The sequence below is a fragment of the Oryx dammah genome, unplaced genomic scaffold (genome assembly GCF_014754425.2).
Source record: "Oryx dammah isolate SB20612 unplaced genomic scaffold, SCBI_Odam_1.1 HiC_scaffold_27, whole genome shotgun sequence".
Lineage (NCBI taxonomy): Eukaryota > Metazoa > Chordata > Mammalia > Artiodactyla > Bovidae > Oryx > Oryx dammah.
In genome coordinates, this window is record NW_024070211.1 from 20,624,079 (window position 1) to 20,638,735 (window position 14,657).

The 14,657-nt window shown below is 42.6% G+C and overlaps 1 protein-coding gene across 3 annotated transcripts in view; it reads right to left on the minus strand.

Moving 5' to 3' along the window:
* RHBDD1 (rhomboid domain containing 1) overlaps nucleotides 1-14,657 on the minus strand; it is a 133,315-nt gene that overhangs the window by 95,171 nt on the left and 23,487 nt on the right. For all 3 annotated transcript variants that reach the window (XM_040228466.1, XM_040228465.1, XM_040228468.1), the window contains exons 2-3: nucleotides 10,053-10,550; nucleotides 8,015-8,147 (exon numbers count right to left, since the gene is read on the minus strand). In XM_040228466.1, coding sequence (XP_040084400.1) covers nucleotides 8,015-8,147; nucleotides 10,053-10,485 — 566 coding nt within the window. In that variant the 5' untranslated portion in view covers nucleotides 10,486-10,550. The remainder of the gene's footprint in view (nucleotides 1-8,014; nucleotides 8,148-10,052; nucleotides 10,551-14,657) is intronic.

Below are 14,657 nucleotides of genomic sequence, written 5' to 3' on the forward strand. Positions count from 1 at the left end.
TACAAGTTAATTTTTTACTGCTGAGCCATCAGGGAAGCCCCAAGTTATTATTCACAGAACTTAAAACTGTACTGTGTACTTAAGGTCCCTTAGTATATATAATCTAACAAGAACCCTTTGAAATTCAGTATCACCACTCATTAACAATAAACAATTAACTTATTCTTATTGTTCAGTCACTAAGTTGTGTAGCATCTTGAAAGTATGTTGGGGACACAAAGATTAAGTCATGGACAAGGAAATAAAACTTATTAGAAAGGAATAAAAAGTTGTCCCATTTCACTAACAAAAGATTATAAACAACAGTAAGGGAACAACTTTTGTTATGTATCAAATTTTAAAAATATATTATAGCAAATATTTAGTCTGGTCAAGAAGTGGGGAAGTAGGCACTCCCATATGCTGTTGGGGGGCTGTAAATGAGAACACACTTGGAGAAAACAAGATAGTAATACGTATAAAAGAGCCATGAAAAATAGTTCAAACCCATGAACTGATTCTGGAAATCTACTCCAAGGACATATTCAGATCTGGGAGCCAAGACTAGCAAATAATGCTTTAATAAACATTCTCACTTGTAATTTGGATGATTAGGTAATAAAATTACATGTAAAATTAGTGAACGAGAAAATAAGGAAACTATAACACGAATCATTATACAGCCATTAAAACTGAGGCTTCTAAAGAGCTGTGCCTGTAACAAGTTAAACAAGAGAGTAGGAAACAGAATTGAGTATGAGGGGAGGGGTGTGCAATGGCAGAACGCTGCAAGTAGTTTTCTAGGAGGGTAGGAGATTATGGGCAATTTGTGTTCTTTATCTGTATATATTTTGAACTTTCCTACAGTGAATACCCCTTCATGGATTACAGTCTTATCAAGGCAAAGGGGCTTGAGTAACTCAATGAAGCTATGAGCCATGTCATGCAGGCATGAATATACTGTTTTTCAATTAGGAGCTGAGAAATTAGGTTACACTCTCATTTGGCTACTGTTTTATTTTCAGTTTAATTCTTTAGGTAATATAACCAGATTTTAAAAGAAACTGTTAACACTAAATCTCTCAGAAAAAAAAGAAGAAAACACAGTAGTCAGATAAAATCCTTTTCTGCTCTTGATGCACTTCCTATTCAGCCTGAGGCTCTTCGTAAGTAGTCAGGGATGGCTCAGCTGTCCAGGACAAGGCCAGGCCTTCTCTCTTGCCAAAAGCTTGGACTCCAGAGCTAGGGAAATGATTTATACACTCCTTTGTCCCTCAAAAAGTTCCATTCCTAATGGGAGGGAAAGTTCTCTGCCTCCAAAGTTCTCATTCTCATCTCATAAAACCTAACCCAAGGGAATCACTGCTTTCGTTAAGCACTGCTCTCACCTTGAGTTCTGTTCAACTGCAAGCCCTCCTGGGAGACAAACAAACTAACTCTTTTCTATAACTCATATAACTTTCCTTTATGGGAGCCTGTAAACAGAGAAGGAAGGAAATGTATAAATGGACACCCAAGGAATGCAGAAGAATCTGCTCAGGAGAGTCCTGGAATGTTGACTCAAGCTGAACTGGTTAACAGGCTGTGAAAACATGCTTCCATGAAATAAAACAGAGGGTGAGTATCAATTCTATATACATGTGTCATCCAACTTTAGTAGAAAAATGCAACCGTGCCAGCAGATACAAAATAAAAGATGTCATTGTATAAAATAAACAGAAAAACAATGCTTCAGAAAACGCTCACCCTGGCCAATAAATACATTTGTATATACACACATACCCAAGCACAGCAAACAACCCGGCAACAACACATTATACCCACTAAAAAAGTGGGTTTTTTTAAAAAAAATTATGGCCCCTCCAATACAGGTCAATTTGCATTAAAACTGACAAAAATGACATAATGAATTGGTATAACTTCTTGAAAAAACAGTTTAACCCACCCTTGAAAAACAGGAATGTCTTACAGCAGCCGTCTCTCCTCTCAGTGAGCTGCCACTACCCTCCCTGGCCCTGAGAAGACCACGCTTCCTCCTTAGCTCTCACCCATCAGGCCATGTTTTAAAACTTTTTCCTTTGGATTGGAGTATAGCCAATTAAGAATGTTGTGACAGTTTCAGGCGAACAGTAAGGGAGCAGGCCGTATATACATGTATCCATTCTCCCCTAAACTCCCTTCCCATCCAGGCTGCCACAGAACATTGAGCAGAGTTCCCTGTGCTATACCACAGGTCCTTGCTGGTAATCGGTTTTAAATATAGCAGTGTGTACGTGTCCATCTTGTTAAAGGAGCTTTCTCTCCAAAGCACAATTAACTTGGGTTTCATTGGATTTACCCATTTGTCATTTGCTTGTTTACACAAACTCCCAAGGTGTATTTTAACCCTATATTCATTTGGGTTTTATTTTCTACTAAGCTACTGGAAATAAATCTATCAATACATTAAAAAGCTTGGAAAGGAATGTTGCACTTTTGGGGAAAATGTGTTAACTTTTACACTTCATTGTCTCCTTTGCTCTAGATTAACCCTTTCTCTTGAATTCCAAAGATTTTTAAGAATAATGTTTATAACTGAGCAATCGTTACTAGCAATTCTGATTTAGGTAGGTGAAAGTCTAAATCTGTTAGCACACATATTCATATAGACAGCTAGAGCGGGCATATTATTAATTAAAGCCTTGCAAATTAATACTTATTCTAATGAAAAATAATAAATTGGCAGAAACCTGTCATCACAGCCCATTTTCATTGCCCCTTGAGACATGGCAATCTAATGCTCTTCCACTGAAGACAATAAATGTCCCTGACCTTAGAGTAAATGCATTTAACTCTAGTTTAAGCAACTAATAGCTGCTTTAAAGCAGCACCTCCCCAAATTTTTGTACTGTGTCCCACACTAAAAACACACCTTGAGAAATGCAGCACACAGACACTTAAAACAAAAATGCCTGGAAATAACACCCTTACCACACTCAACATTAGTCTTTCTCTTTCCTTTCCTCTCTCCCTTCCTTCCTTCCTCTCTCTTTCAAACACTGCTTGGGTCTCACTACACTGATTTCAGAACCCTTTAAAGGATTAGAACCCACAAGTGCCAATCACTGCTTTAAAGCCCTGTTACCTGATGGCTGATGCTGTTGTGACCCATGGTACCACAGCAGCCCAGCATGCGCTCCCCCCGCCAGCCGCCCTCCTTGGCTCTCTTCCACTTTCACTCCAGACCCCCTCCCACACTGTCCTTTCTACTCCTTTGCTTTTCATTCTACTTTCCCCACTTCTTTTTCATTCACCTGTCTGGCATTACACGGGAGACAAATCTCCCCACATGCAGAGGCATAAAATAATACTTGCTTTCTTCCACTTGCAGATTCTGTGGGTCAGGAATTCAGGAAGCACACAGGTGGCCGGTCTCGCCCCCACCATATTGAGGCTGGGCTGACACACGGCTATATATAACAGCCATTCACTCACGTGTTGTGTGCTGCTTCCTCACAGCACGGGGGAACCAGGGAATGTGGGCTCCACAGGCCAGTGTTGCCACTCATAAGGCAAAGGACTTCTTGTTTCAGAAGTAACATGGCTCTTCTCCTGCCATCTATTGATTGCAATGAGCCACAAACCCACTCAATTCAGGGGCAGGAGCCCTGGATGCCATCTTTAAGTGAAGTTCTAAAAGAACACATGGAACAGGAGATGGTGTAACCATCATCGTCCAAATTGTTATTCCTCAACCTCATTCCTAATTCCCAAGGCAAAAATCCAACAGACTGCTACGAAGCTAACTCCACAGAGGTGTCAACTGCCACTCAAACATAAGGTATGCCTTTTATGTTCCCTATCTCAGCACACTGGGGGAAGAAAGAACATGCATGTTGCATTTTAGATGAATATGCCAGAAGCACCTTATCACAAAATGTAAGCAAGGAGAGAATTCAAAGTAGGATGGGAGTTCCCTGCATCTAAGTTCTTGTGGAACAGAACTTATAATCAGTCCCTGTAATGAGAGAGACAAGTGGCCAATCTCCTGACAAAGCGTTAACAGTTCAGGGTAATTAGGAATTGTTAATTAGCGATTTCAATGGTTACATGTGTTCTTGCATACTTCACTGCTTCCCTTTCTCTCCCAGCCCTGGCTGCATGAAGCTACCATCTTTCCTTTCATACAAGTTAAGACATAGCCAAGTGCGATGCCAGAGAGGCAGCCTGAGAGCTGGGAGCAGTAATTCTCAAAGTGGGCTCCATGGACCACAGGAGGTCCCAGAGGCCCTTCTGGAAGTTCATGAGGTCGAAACTATTTGCATAAGAATACTGAGGCATTATTTGCCCTTTCCCATATACTAGCATTTTCATTAACAATATAAAAGCAACGGGGGCTTCCGTGGTGCCTCAGGGGTAAAGAATCCACCTGCCAATGAAGGAGACAGGGATCTGATCCCTGGGTGGGGAAGATTCCCTGGAGAACAGAATGGCAACCCACTCCAGTATTCATGCCTGGGAAATGCCATGGACAGAGGAGGCTGGTAGGCTACAGTCCAGGGGGTTGCAAACAGTTGGACAAGACTTAGCAACTAACCAACAACAACATAAAAGCAATGGGGGGTATAACCGCTGTGCCTTGGCTGCTTGAATCAAGTGAATCAAGCAATGACTCCAAAAAAATATCAGGAGTTGCCGTGTCTCACAACCACAGATTCACACTCAAAGAGAAAAATGGAAGCTCTGCTTAAGAATATCCTTGATAAATAGTAAAATTTTAATTCCTTAAAAAGCATACATCTTTTTCATATGCTATGTGACAAAATGGGAAATAGGCAAAAAGCACTTCAACTCTATATCCAACTAAGGTGCTTATCTCCCGGTGAAGCACCAGTGTGGCTGGTTGAGCTGTGAGATGAACTGGCCACTGTTTTTATGAACTCTCCCTCATCACACTTACTCAAAAGAAAAACTGACTGCCCATGGTTAAATAAATGGAAAATGGCACGCATTTTCTTAAAAATAAACAATGTGAGCCTTCAAAAAACCCCCACAAAAACCCAGTGGTATCTACTGCCAATCAAATTTGAGCTTTAAGGTGAAAATTAGAATTTTGGAATCTCCTCCTGCCTGTGCCACCTTAGAAGCAGAGTCACTTCTTCAGACACGACCACCGAGCGGGGTCCTAGGACACACGGGGAAAGGAAACGACCAAGTGAGGCACAGCTGTCACTGACACACGCCACAGAGGGACACCGTGCAGGGCCCTGTGGGGCTCCTGGGCACAAGGCCTCCGTGTCCCCATTTCTTTGACTATAGGAAACAGCCTTCATTCAGCCTCCAGGACCTTCCCTGAGTCCCAGTGGGTGGATTCAAGCAGCTGTTAATCAGGGAAGGGAGAGAATGCAAAGCCAGGGAGAAACAGTCAAGAGCAGCCTTGAGGCAAGGTCCTGTTTCTCCATCAGTGGATACACACAACCTCTCTGAGCTGCTCTGCAGATACTGACCCCTGCTCAAAGTGGGAGAGGTTAATGGTTAAGGATAGTGTGCTGCCCACAAGCCTGTAGACCCCAGACTGGTTGGACCTGAAAGTTGATGATGCTGACTCCTACTTACCTCACCACCAATTCATCAGAAGAAATGGCCAGGACTGATCATTCCCTCTTCAAACAAGTACTATAAAACTTCTATCTTCCCCAAGTGAGGACACAAGGTTTTGAGGACATTGAACCTGCCGTGTGTCCCCCTTTCACTGGCAAAGCAACAAAACTATCCTTTTCTAATTCACTCAAAACTGTCTCCAAAATTTGATTCAGCATTGGTATACAGAGAAGCTGAGCTTTCAGCATCAAGAGCAAAAGGCCCAGCAAAGAAGAGTGGTTACTTCACCCTGCTGTGCAGGTCCATACCCCTCACAGGGCTGGCTGTTTGGAGTGGCTTCCCTCCATAAAACTCCCTAACTGGGGGAAATTACTAATTCTGTGGATTTCATAAAACACAGAGGGCCATAAATGTATGCTTGGCAGATTTTTTTTCCCTCCCAAAGGGCAGCTCATTAAGTCCATCAATAAAGCAGGCTTTGTTCTAAAGATTTACAATGTTTTCCCAATGAAAATTCTAATTGACAACCACCAGGAGAATAACAATGCGGAACAGCAGAGCTCTGGTTTCTCCCATTCTTCCAAGATCCATCTCAAAGAAGCACTCCCTTCTTAGGTTTCCTGGACCAGAGCTCAGCTCTGTCTCTATTGGACACACACGTAAGGAGATGCTTGGATATCATCAGTTTATCATTCAAAGTAGTCAAACCTTCAAAAACCAAAAGATTTAGTCTTTCAAACTTCAAAGGAAATTCCATTTGATTCCCAGGCTCAGAATATCAGGTCCCTCCATGCAGAATAAGCATATTACATAAAAATGCAAGCATGCCTTTTCTATGTAAAAGGAAAGGGGGGGGTGCTGGTATTGCTAAAAAATAAAAATGCATGATGAGAGTCTTAAGCAATAGTTGCATGAGAATATTAAAGGCACAGCTATTCAGTGGATTCATTATAGAATAAAAGTTCAAGTACCAGAGGGAGTGATTTTCATATGAATGTTGGGTGTTGCCCTCACACACAAGAGTCTCTGGTCTATACAGAGAACCGAGTCACATCGAGCAAGTCGGGGAGCTGTGAGTGACAAGGTATAGAGAGGGCTGTTCAGATATGGGACACACATTACTGGACCCTTTTTCAAAGAAAACTTTGAAGATTTTGTTAGGCTTTCTTGGTGGAACTGTCACAAGATAACAATACAGTTGCAAATGAGTGGAGTTCAGTGGCCACACCATTGCCTTTTACAGACCAGCTGGCGAAGGCTGCCCTGACGGGATGGGAAATTAGCATTAAAGAAGGACTCAAGGTTACTGGCCTGACACGCAGCCCAAGGAGAACACTCTCAAATAAAGTACACGACATCCAACATAGTCACAAAACCAAAAGCAAAACAAAAGAGCTCCTTACTGAAAAGAAAAGCGCCAAAAAATATCCATACTTCTTTCTGAACCTTCCTGAATCTCTCCCTTCTCCAAACAGCTTCCAGGTCCCCAGAGTTTAAAAATAAATGGGCAAACCATGGGCTTCCAGTTGCATTACACAGATTAAGAGAAGTTCAGCTGGTGGAAGAGGTAGGGAAATAAAAAACAATTGATTCCTTTTTCTGAAGAGAAAGTAGAGAAAAGAATCAAGGTAGGGAAATAAAAAAGCAATTCACTCCTTTTTCTGAAGAGAAAGTAGAAAAAAGAATCAAAGTGGAAAAGCAACCCCCAACTCCATCCCCACTCCCCTGGGAACATTCAGACCAGGAATCAGAAAGCCGGAATCCTAACTAGCCTGGTATCTACCACCAGCTGTTCAATAAGTCTCCAAGCCTTCTGAATTTCCTTGTCCTCATCTGTAGAGGAAAAGTTAGAGATGTCAGGGATTCCCAAACAGTGTTCCCTGGAGCTCCAGCATTCCAGAGGTGCTTCTGACACAGCCACAGTGACATGGAGGTGAATCAAACGGAATGGGGTCCTGTGCTTCAATTCACCCAAAACAGTTCAGAGTTGATCCAGTTCATATGTTAAGACTGTGGGTAAAATCTTCTGCTTATCATCAAATCATCAAGACAATTCACAACTAACGTGGCTTAAAAGCATTAGTCCTCTAAAATATCTTTTGATTTTTTATCTCTAAAATTATATGGTTTCTAGCTGCCTCTCTGAATTATCATTATTAGAATTAACTAATTGACAGGCTGGTTAATATTAACCCCCTAAGCTATGTACCAGGTTCTACTTAAAAGGTGAAAAAATGGAAACTCACGCAAGACAAGTACATCAAAATCACACAGCTCAGTAGCTGACGGGATTCAAACACAGGAATATCTGACATAAAACCATTAACTGTATTCTGTCCTTAAAGAACAAACTTCACTCACTGTAAAAGAGAACCAGTTACCTCATTATTACTACAATTCTTTCTCCATGGAATATCAGGTCCTTCATTTGCATTCTCTAAGAGTAAACACTCACCCTGGTGAGATGAAATGAATAGCCAAGAGTTCCACCCAACAAGCAAATCTGTTGGATACAGGAAAGCCCAAAACGTTGACAAAGCCTCCAGGGCAACAGTGGTTGTTCAGAACTTTCAAAGCAAACAAAACTCCTAAAAGAGAATAAAGAGCATACAAATATCAGCAATCCAAATGCAAAAGATGACCAACACTGGCAAAAAAAAACTAACTGAAGTGAAAATGATTATCTGACTAGATCCAACTCTTGGCTTTGAAACATACTCTATTCCTTATAACAAGTCAACCCAACATTTGGCAGAAAGATAATCCTCAAGGTAACCATTCCTTCGATGTTTCTTTTTTTTTTCTTTTCTTTGATCTTTTGGCTGCACCGAAAAGCATGTAGGACTTTAGTAATCCAACCAGGGATCACACCCTCAACCCCTACAATGGCATCCCGGAGTCTTAAGCACTGGGCCACCAGGGAAATCTCCTTCAGTGTTTCTTAACAGAAGTTCATACTGACTTCGATTATGTTGCTGCTGCTACTGCTAAGTCGCTTCAGTCGTGTCCGACTCTGGGCGACCCGCAGTCGGCAGCCTACCAGGATCCCCCGTCCCTGGGATTCTCCAGGCAAGAACACTGGAGTGGGTTGCCATTTCCTTCTCCAATGCAGGAAAGTGAAAAGTGAAAGTGAAGTTGCTCAGTCGTGTCCAAATTCAAGACCCCGTGGACTGCAGCTCTCCAGGCTCCTTTGCCCATGGAATTTTCCAGGCAAGAGTACTGGAGTGGGGATGCCATTGCCTTCTCCTTTGAGTATGTTACTAAATATATAACACATAAAATGGGAATAACACACTAGTAATGGTACTAAATGCGACTGAATTTAAACTTCAAAATCATTAATTGTATGCTGCTATGTGATTTTTAACTCAATTTGAAAAAACACCATTAATGTGTTGTTTTCTAACTCCTATGGAAAGATATATTGAAGGCAGGGCATATTTCCTTTCTTCTCACACAATTAGATGCATGAAGATGTATCTTAAAGGAAAGGGGAAAGGACAGCAGGGAAAGGAGAGGAAAGGGTTTGTTTTCCTTCTGTTTCAGGACAATTTCCCTCCTACCCTTCACATTCTAATTTTTAGAAGATCTACTTTAAGTCCGATGGCAATTCAGTCCTACAAGAAAAATTTAAGAAAAGAACAAGTGAGGGGCAACAGTGAGAGGCAACGTAACACCTGGTTAAAGTCATGGAGACTGGGTTCAGACCCCAGCTCCATCACTTACAACGTGTATAGACTGATTTCTCTGTGCCTTAGCTTCCTAACTTAGAAAATCAACACAAGGCCACCTCCCTATGGACCTGTTACATTAATTAAATAGCATAAATTGTGCATAGAGCCCAATTTACCACTCCCCAAGTGGCGCAGCGGTAAAGGATCCAGCTGCCAAAGCAGGAGATCCAAGAGACTCAGGTTCAATCCCTGGGTCAGAAAGATCCCTTGGGAGATAGAAATGGCAACCTGCTCCGGTATTCTTGCCTGGGAAATCCCACAGACAGAGGAGGCTGGTGGGCTACAGTCCATGGGGTCTCAAAGAGTCAGACATGACTGAGCGCACACACATGTATAGAGAATATCATGGTAAGGAGGTGCCACATAGGGTGTGGTACCTTTATTTTAATGGCGTTACTGAGAGGCTGCTGATTTTTTAGAGAATCCCTATCCCAAATACACCAGTGCATCTTTCCCTCTGGCCCCATCACAATGAGCCAGGGCCTACTTCCAAAATTCTATTTCCTGCAAAACCACCTGTGGGCAGAACATAGTCTAAACTGTCCAAGAATGAATAACGCAGCGTAATGGGAAATGGCAAAATCGATGACTCTCCTGTGCTCCAATCAGCCTCTTCTCCAAAATCCAAGCCCCAGCAGTCCTTAGCCACTTAGATGTCAGTTCCCTCACCAGCTGGGACCCCAGCTTCATAAAACAGCAACAGCTGCACCTCCCTTACTGTCTTCAGGCAGGCTACCTTTAGAAATGTGTCTGCCTTACCTGAGAAACCGATAGCACAATTCCTTTTGAAGTCAGGCTCATTTAGAAATTCTGCCAGAGCAAATTCCAAGAACAGGTACACAACCCCAGTGAGGAGGGAGAATGTGACGATGATGTAGGCAAACCATCTACTCCCCAGTCTTCTCTCCAGATGAATTCCTTTCCACAGCATGGATGCCATATTGAAATACAAGTGCCAGTCATCCGCGTGGTGAATAGGGGAAAGCAGCAGGCGCTGCCAGTCCTTCTGCTGGTAACACATCTCCACGCTGAGGCAGGAGCTAAGCAGCGGCTTCAGGGGATTCAAGAAGAACCAGATGTTGAGAGCCAACGTTGCCAGGGTGACAGGTGGAACATTGTTGATCCCGACCTGGAAGATTTGAGAAAGGAGCAGAAGCAACCCGATGTTAACTCCTCTTGATCTCCGATACATGGTGAGATATCAAGCCAGAGACAGGAAGATGTGGTCAGGTTTGGGGAATACACAGGCAGCTGAATCTAAAACACGATAAAAAAATGCACATGAAAATCCACCAATTAAGAATTAGGGCATTGATAAGACATGCTCACAGGAAGAGGAGCTTATGTTACATATATCTCATCTCCCATTTAATGGAAACATTTATATTCCATGTTGTCCAGAGCAACTCCCAGGACACCGGCTGCCATCTCTCCTCATTGTACATCCTAAAGGAGAAATGTTATCCCAAATCCCAGTGGGCCAGTGAATGGCTGGGTATGCTTTTTCTGACAAACATGCCATAAAAATGTGACTTGCCTCCCGTATAAAAAAACTTATAACCTAACAAAAAGACAAAGATTCTAAACAAATACTTAATGATACTTAGTGACTTCTTCTCAGAATGCTAATTTTAAAGAAATTTCGATGTTGATATATTAGAGTCTGCCCCAAAGTTGTTCGACACTGGCAAGTCTTAAAATGCAAACATATATCATCTTCTAGTCCGTTTTGCCAGATGTTAACTGCTGCTGCTGCTAAGTCGCTTCAGTCGTGTCCGACTCTGTGTGACCCCGTAGACGGCAGTCCACCAGGCTCCCCCATCCCTGGGATTCTCCAGGCAAGAGTACTGAAGGGGGTTGCCATTTCCTCCTCCAATGCATGAAAGTGAAAAGTGAAACTGAAGTCACTCAGTCGTGCCCGACTCTTAGCGACCCCATGGACTGCAGCCTACCAGGCTCCTCCATCCATGGGATTTTCCAGACAAGAGTACTGGAGTCGGGTACCATTGCCTTCTCCCAATGTTAACTGCTACAATGCTTTATTTTCACAAAAATTTCCTCTTTTAAATGTTCCACTATGTGCCAAATCCTGGACTGAAACATGGTCACTGTCTTTAAGGAACTCATTTTCTACTAAGAAGTAAACCAACAGCAGCCACATAGTGTTTTAAATGCAGGGACAGAGGAAGCCGAGACCCAAGGCCGCAACTCAGCCTGATGTGGTTATGGTCTTGAAGGGTAAACTGGATTCACCAGTGAGGAAAGAGTACCCTGTTTACTGGTCTACTTCTCCATGCCCTGGGCTGACCTTGTGACCTACTTTGGTTGACAGAATGAAGAGCAAAGGACACGAGTTCTGAATCTAGGCTTCAAGGTGATTTGCAGACTTCTGCTCTCTTTTGGAACCCTCCCGTGCAACCATGCACACAAGTCCGGGCTAGCCTGCTGGAGGATGGAAGACACGTGCTCTAGTCACCTGATGGCCGCAACCACTGACCAGCTCAGAAACAGACCTGTTGAACTGACCAACAATGAATAAGTAAATCCAACTGGGGGCTTCCCTGGTAGCTCAGCTGGTAAAGAATCCACCTGCAATGCAGGAGACCCCAGTTTGATTCCTGGGTTGGGAAAATCTCCTGGAGAAGGGCTATCCACACCAGTATTCTTGGGCTTCCCTGGTGGCTCAGATGATAAAGAATCCACCTGCAATGTGGAGACCTGGGTTCAGTCTCTGGGTTGGGACGATCTCCTGGAGGAGGGCATGGCAATCCACTCCAGTCTTCTTGCCTGGAGAATCCCCATGGACAGAGGAGCCTTGCAGGCTACAGTCCAGAGGGTCGCAAAGAGTCGGACACGACTGAGCTACTAAAACACAAATCCAACTGAGCCCAGACTAATTTGCTGACTCACAAAACAGTGAGCTAAACAAATGATAGCTTTTATCCATAATAAGATATTTCAAGTTTTTATTTGTTTAGTTTTGGCTGTGCTTGGTCTTTGCTGTGCAGGCTTTTCTCTAGTTGTGGTGAGCAGGGTCTACTCTCTACCTTCAGTGCCCACTACTCAGTGTGGTGGCTTCCCTTATTGCGGAGCACAGGCTCTAGCGTGTGCGGGCTTCAGGAGATGCAGCGCCCAGGCTCCAGAGAGCAGGCTCAGTAACTGTAGTACTCAGGCCTAGCTGCTCTGTGGCATGTGGGATCCTCCTGGACCACGGATCAAATCCATGTCTCCTGGATTGACAGGTGGATTCTTTACCACAGAACCACCAGGGAAGCCCACTAAGTATTTTAAATTAATTTCACTAAGTTTTGGAGTGGTTTGTTACACAGCAATGACTAAACAATACCAAAAGACTTTGCTTTGGAAAGAGTCTGGGTTATGCTTTTGGGAGGAAGCTAGTAAAGAAAGGGGCACAGATTAAAGGTGCAAGAGATAAACAAAAGGAATCAAGTCCTGAGAGGAACAGCCTTGTCCACCACAACAAATAAGAAGACAAATGTCAGGTATAGATACGGGTAAACAGGCAGATTAGGGGAAAGGATGCTGAAGAAGTTCTCATCTAGTGGTTCTCTGATTTGCCTGATTGCCCTTTTTCTGAATTTTCTTGCCTTCCAATCAAATACATATCTCACTCTGATACGCTAAAGATTTTCATTCAGACAGCACACTGGAAAGTGCATAGCTTTGGATTTAAAAATGGCTAGATTCTCCTACTTACTAGACCTGGGACATTGGGCAAACTACTTACACTTCAATTAGCTCACTTTAAATTAGTAATAGCACCTCCTTCCCAGGATCACTGTAACACGTCTAGAACAAAGTAGGTGCTGAATAAATGGGAGCTACTTTTCCACTGGGGCTTCCCAAATGGCTCAAGGGTAAAGAATCCAGTTGCCAACATAGGAGACGTGGGTTTGATCCCTAGGTCAGGAAGATCCCCTGGAGAGGGAAATGGCAATCCACTGAAGTATTGTTTCCTAGAGAATTCCATGGACAGAAGAGGCTGGTGGGCTACAGTCCGTGGGGTTGCTAAAGAGCTGGACACGACTGAGCAACTAAATAACAACTTTTCATTACAATAAAGTAATCTCACTTAAGAGAAAAACCTTTCACAAATGACAGCATTCTAATAAGACTCAAATGTACTTCCCAACCCACCCCCCATATGGATTCTTATTAACATCACACCCAAAAGAAAAAATTATACATATATGTGCGTGTCATATGTGTATCCCTATTATTAGCACTCAAATTTCTTTACTGCCAGGGCTTATCATTATAGCTTTGTAGCAATCTCATAAACTAGAGAATTTAATAAAATTTCAACTGAAAAGCTCCCAGATAATTTTGGAGAAATAGTCTATATTTTTCCCATTGACCTTCATGTTGATTTTCAAATCTCCAACTATTGTGACAAGTTTGCAATTCCCCTAAATAGTTATATATACATATATATTGAACATCATTACTTATAATGGGAGTAATGGAAAAATATGGCCATGGTCATTAAGTAACCGGCTTAAAAGAAATCACAAAATAAACCCTTCAGTATTAGTACAGTGTCCTATGATACCAGGCATATGCGCAGCAGAAAACCAAAAGTAATTATGTCTTTGCTTAAGAAAAGCAAAGACATAAAAGAAAAGCAAATTCCTCTCAACTGGAATTACTAGAGATGAAGAGTACAAACAAAAAGATAGTGGCATTTCCCCAAGCCTCTCTTACACTGTGCACCCAGGCTCACGTTACACTTGCTTGACTTCTGCTCAGACCCAGAGGCCCCTTCTTGTTCTCCTCTCTTCTCACCTCTGTCCCCCACTGATGGCTGCTCCTGCTCCCCTGGGCTGCTGGGCTCTCCTGTAGGTCTCCTGACTCCTTCCAATTCTCCTTTCTTTACTTTTCAGTTTCCCTCCATTCTTACACTCTATTTTGCATACACTCATGGAATTCCACTCTCATGGTTTCTATAATTCTTTTTATCAGGATGGTTCCCAACTTTATATTTTACAGTCTTTATTTCTCAGATTTCAGAGACATAACCTTCTAGGAAGAATAAAATCTGCCCGATATCTTGCTCTCACAGAATGACTATTCAGCCATACCTTCAATCACTAATTTATTTAATAACTAACAAGTGCTGATTGCATGCCAGCCCCTGTGCCAGGTACCAGAGGCACAGCAAAGACCAAAACTCTAGCAATCTCAGTCCCTAAATGGCCCATTTCTATTTGTTGAAGGAAATAAAAATACCGGCTGCAAAAAAATCACAGGATGAATAAAACGACATGCTATGCTTAATAGTGCAAAGGCAGATAAAATCATAACCAATGTGAGAAGTGCATAATATGTGTCAGGCTCTGCTTT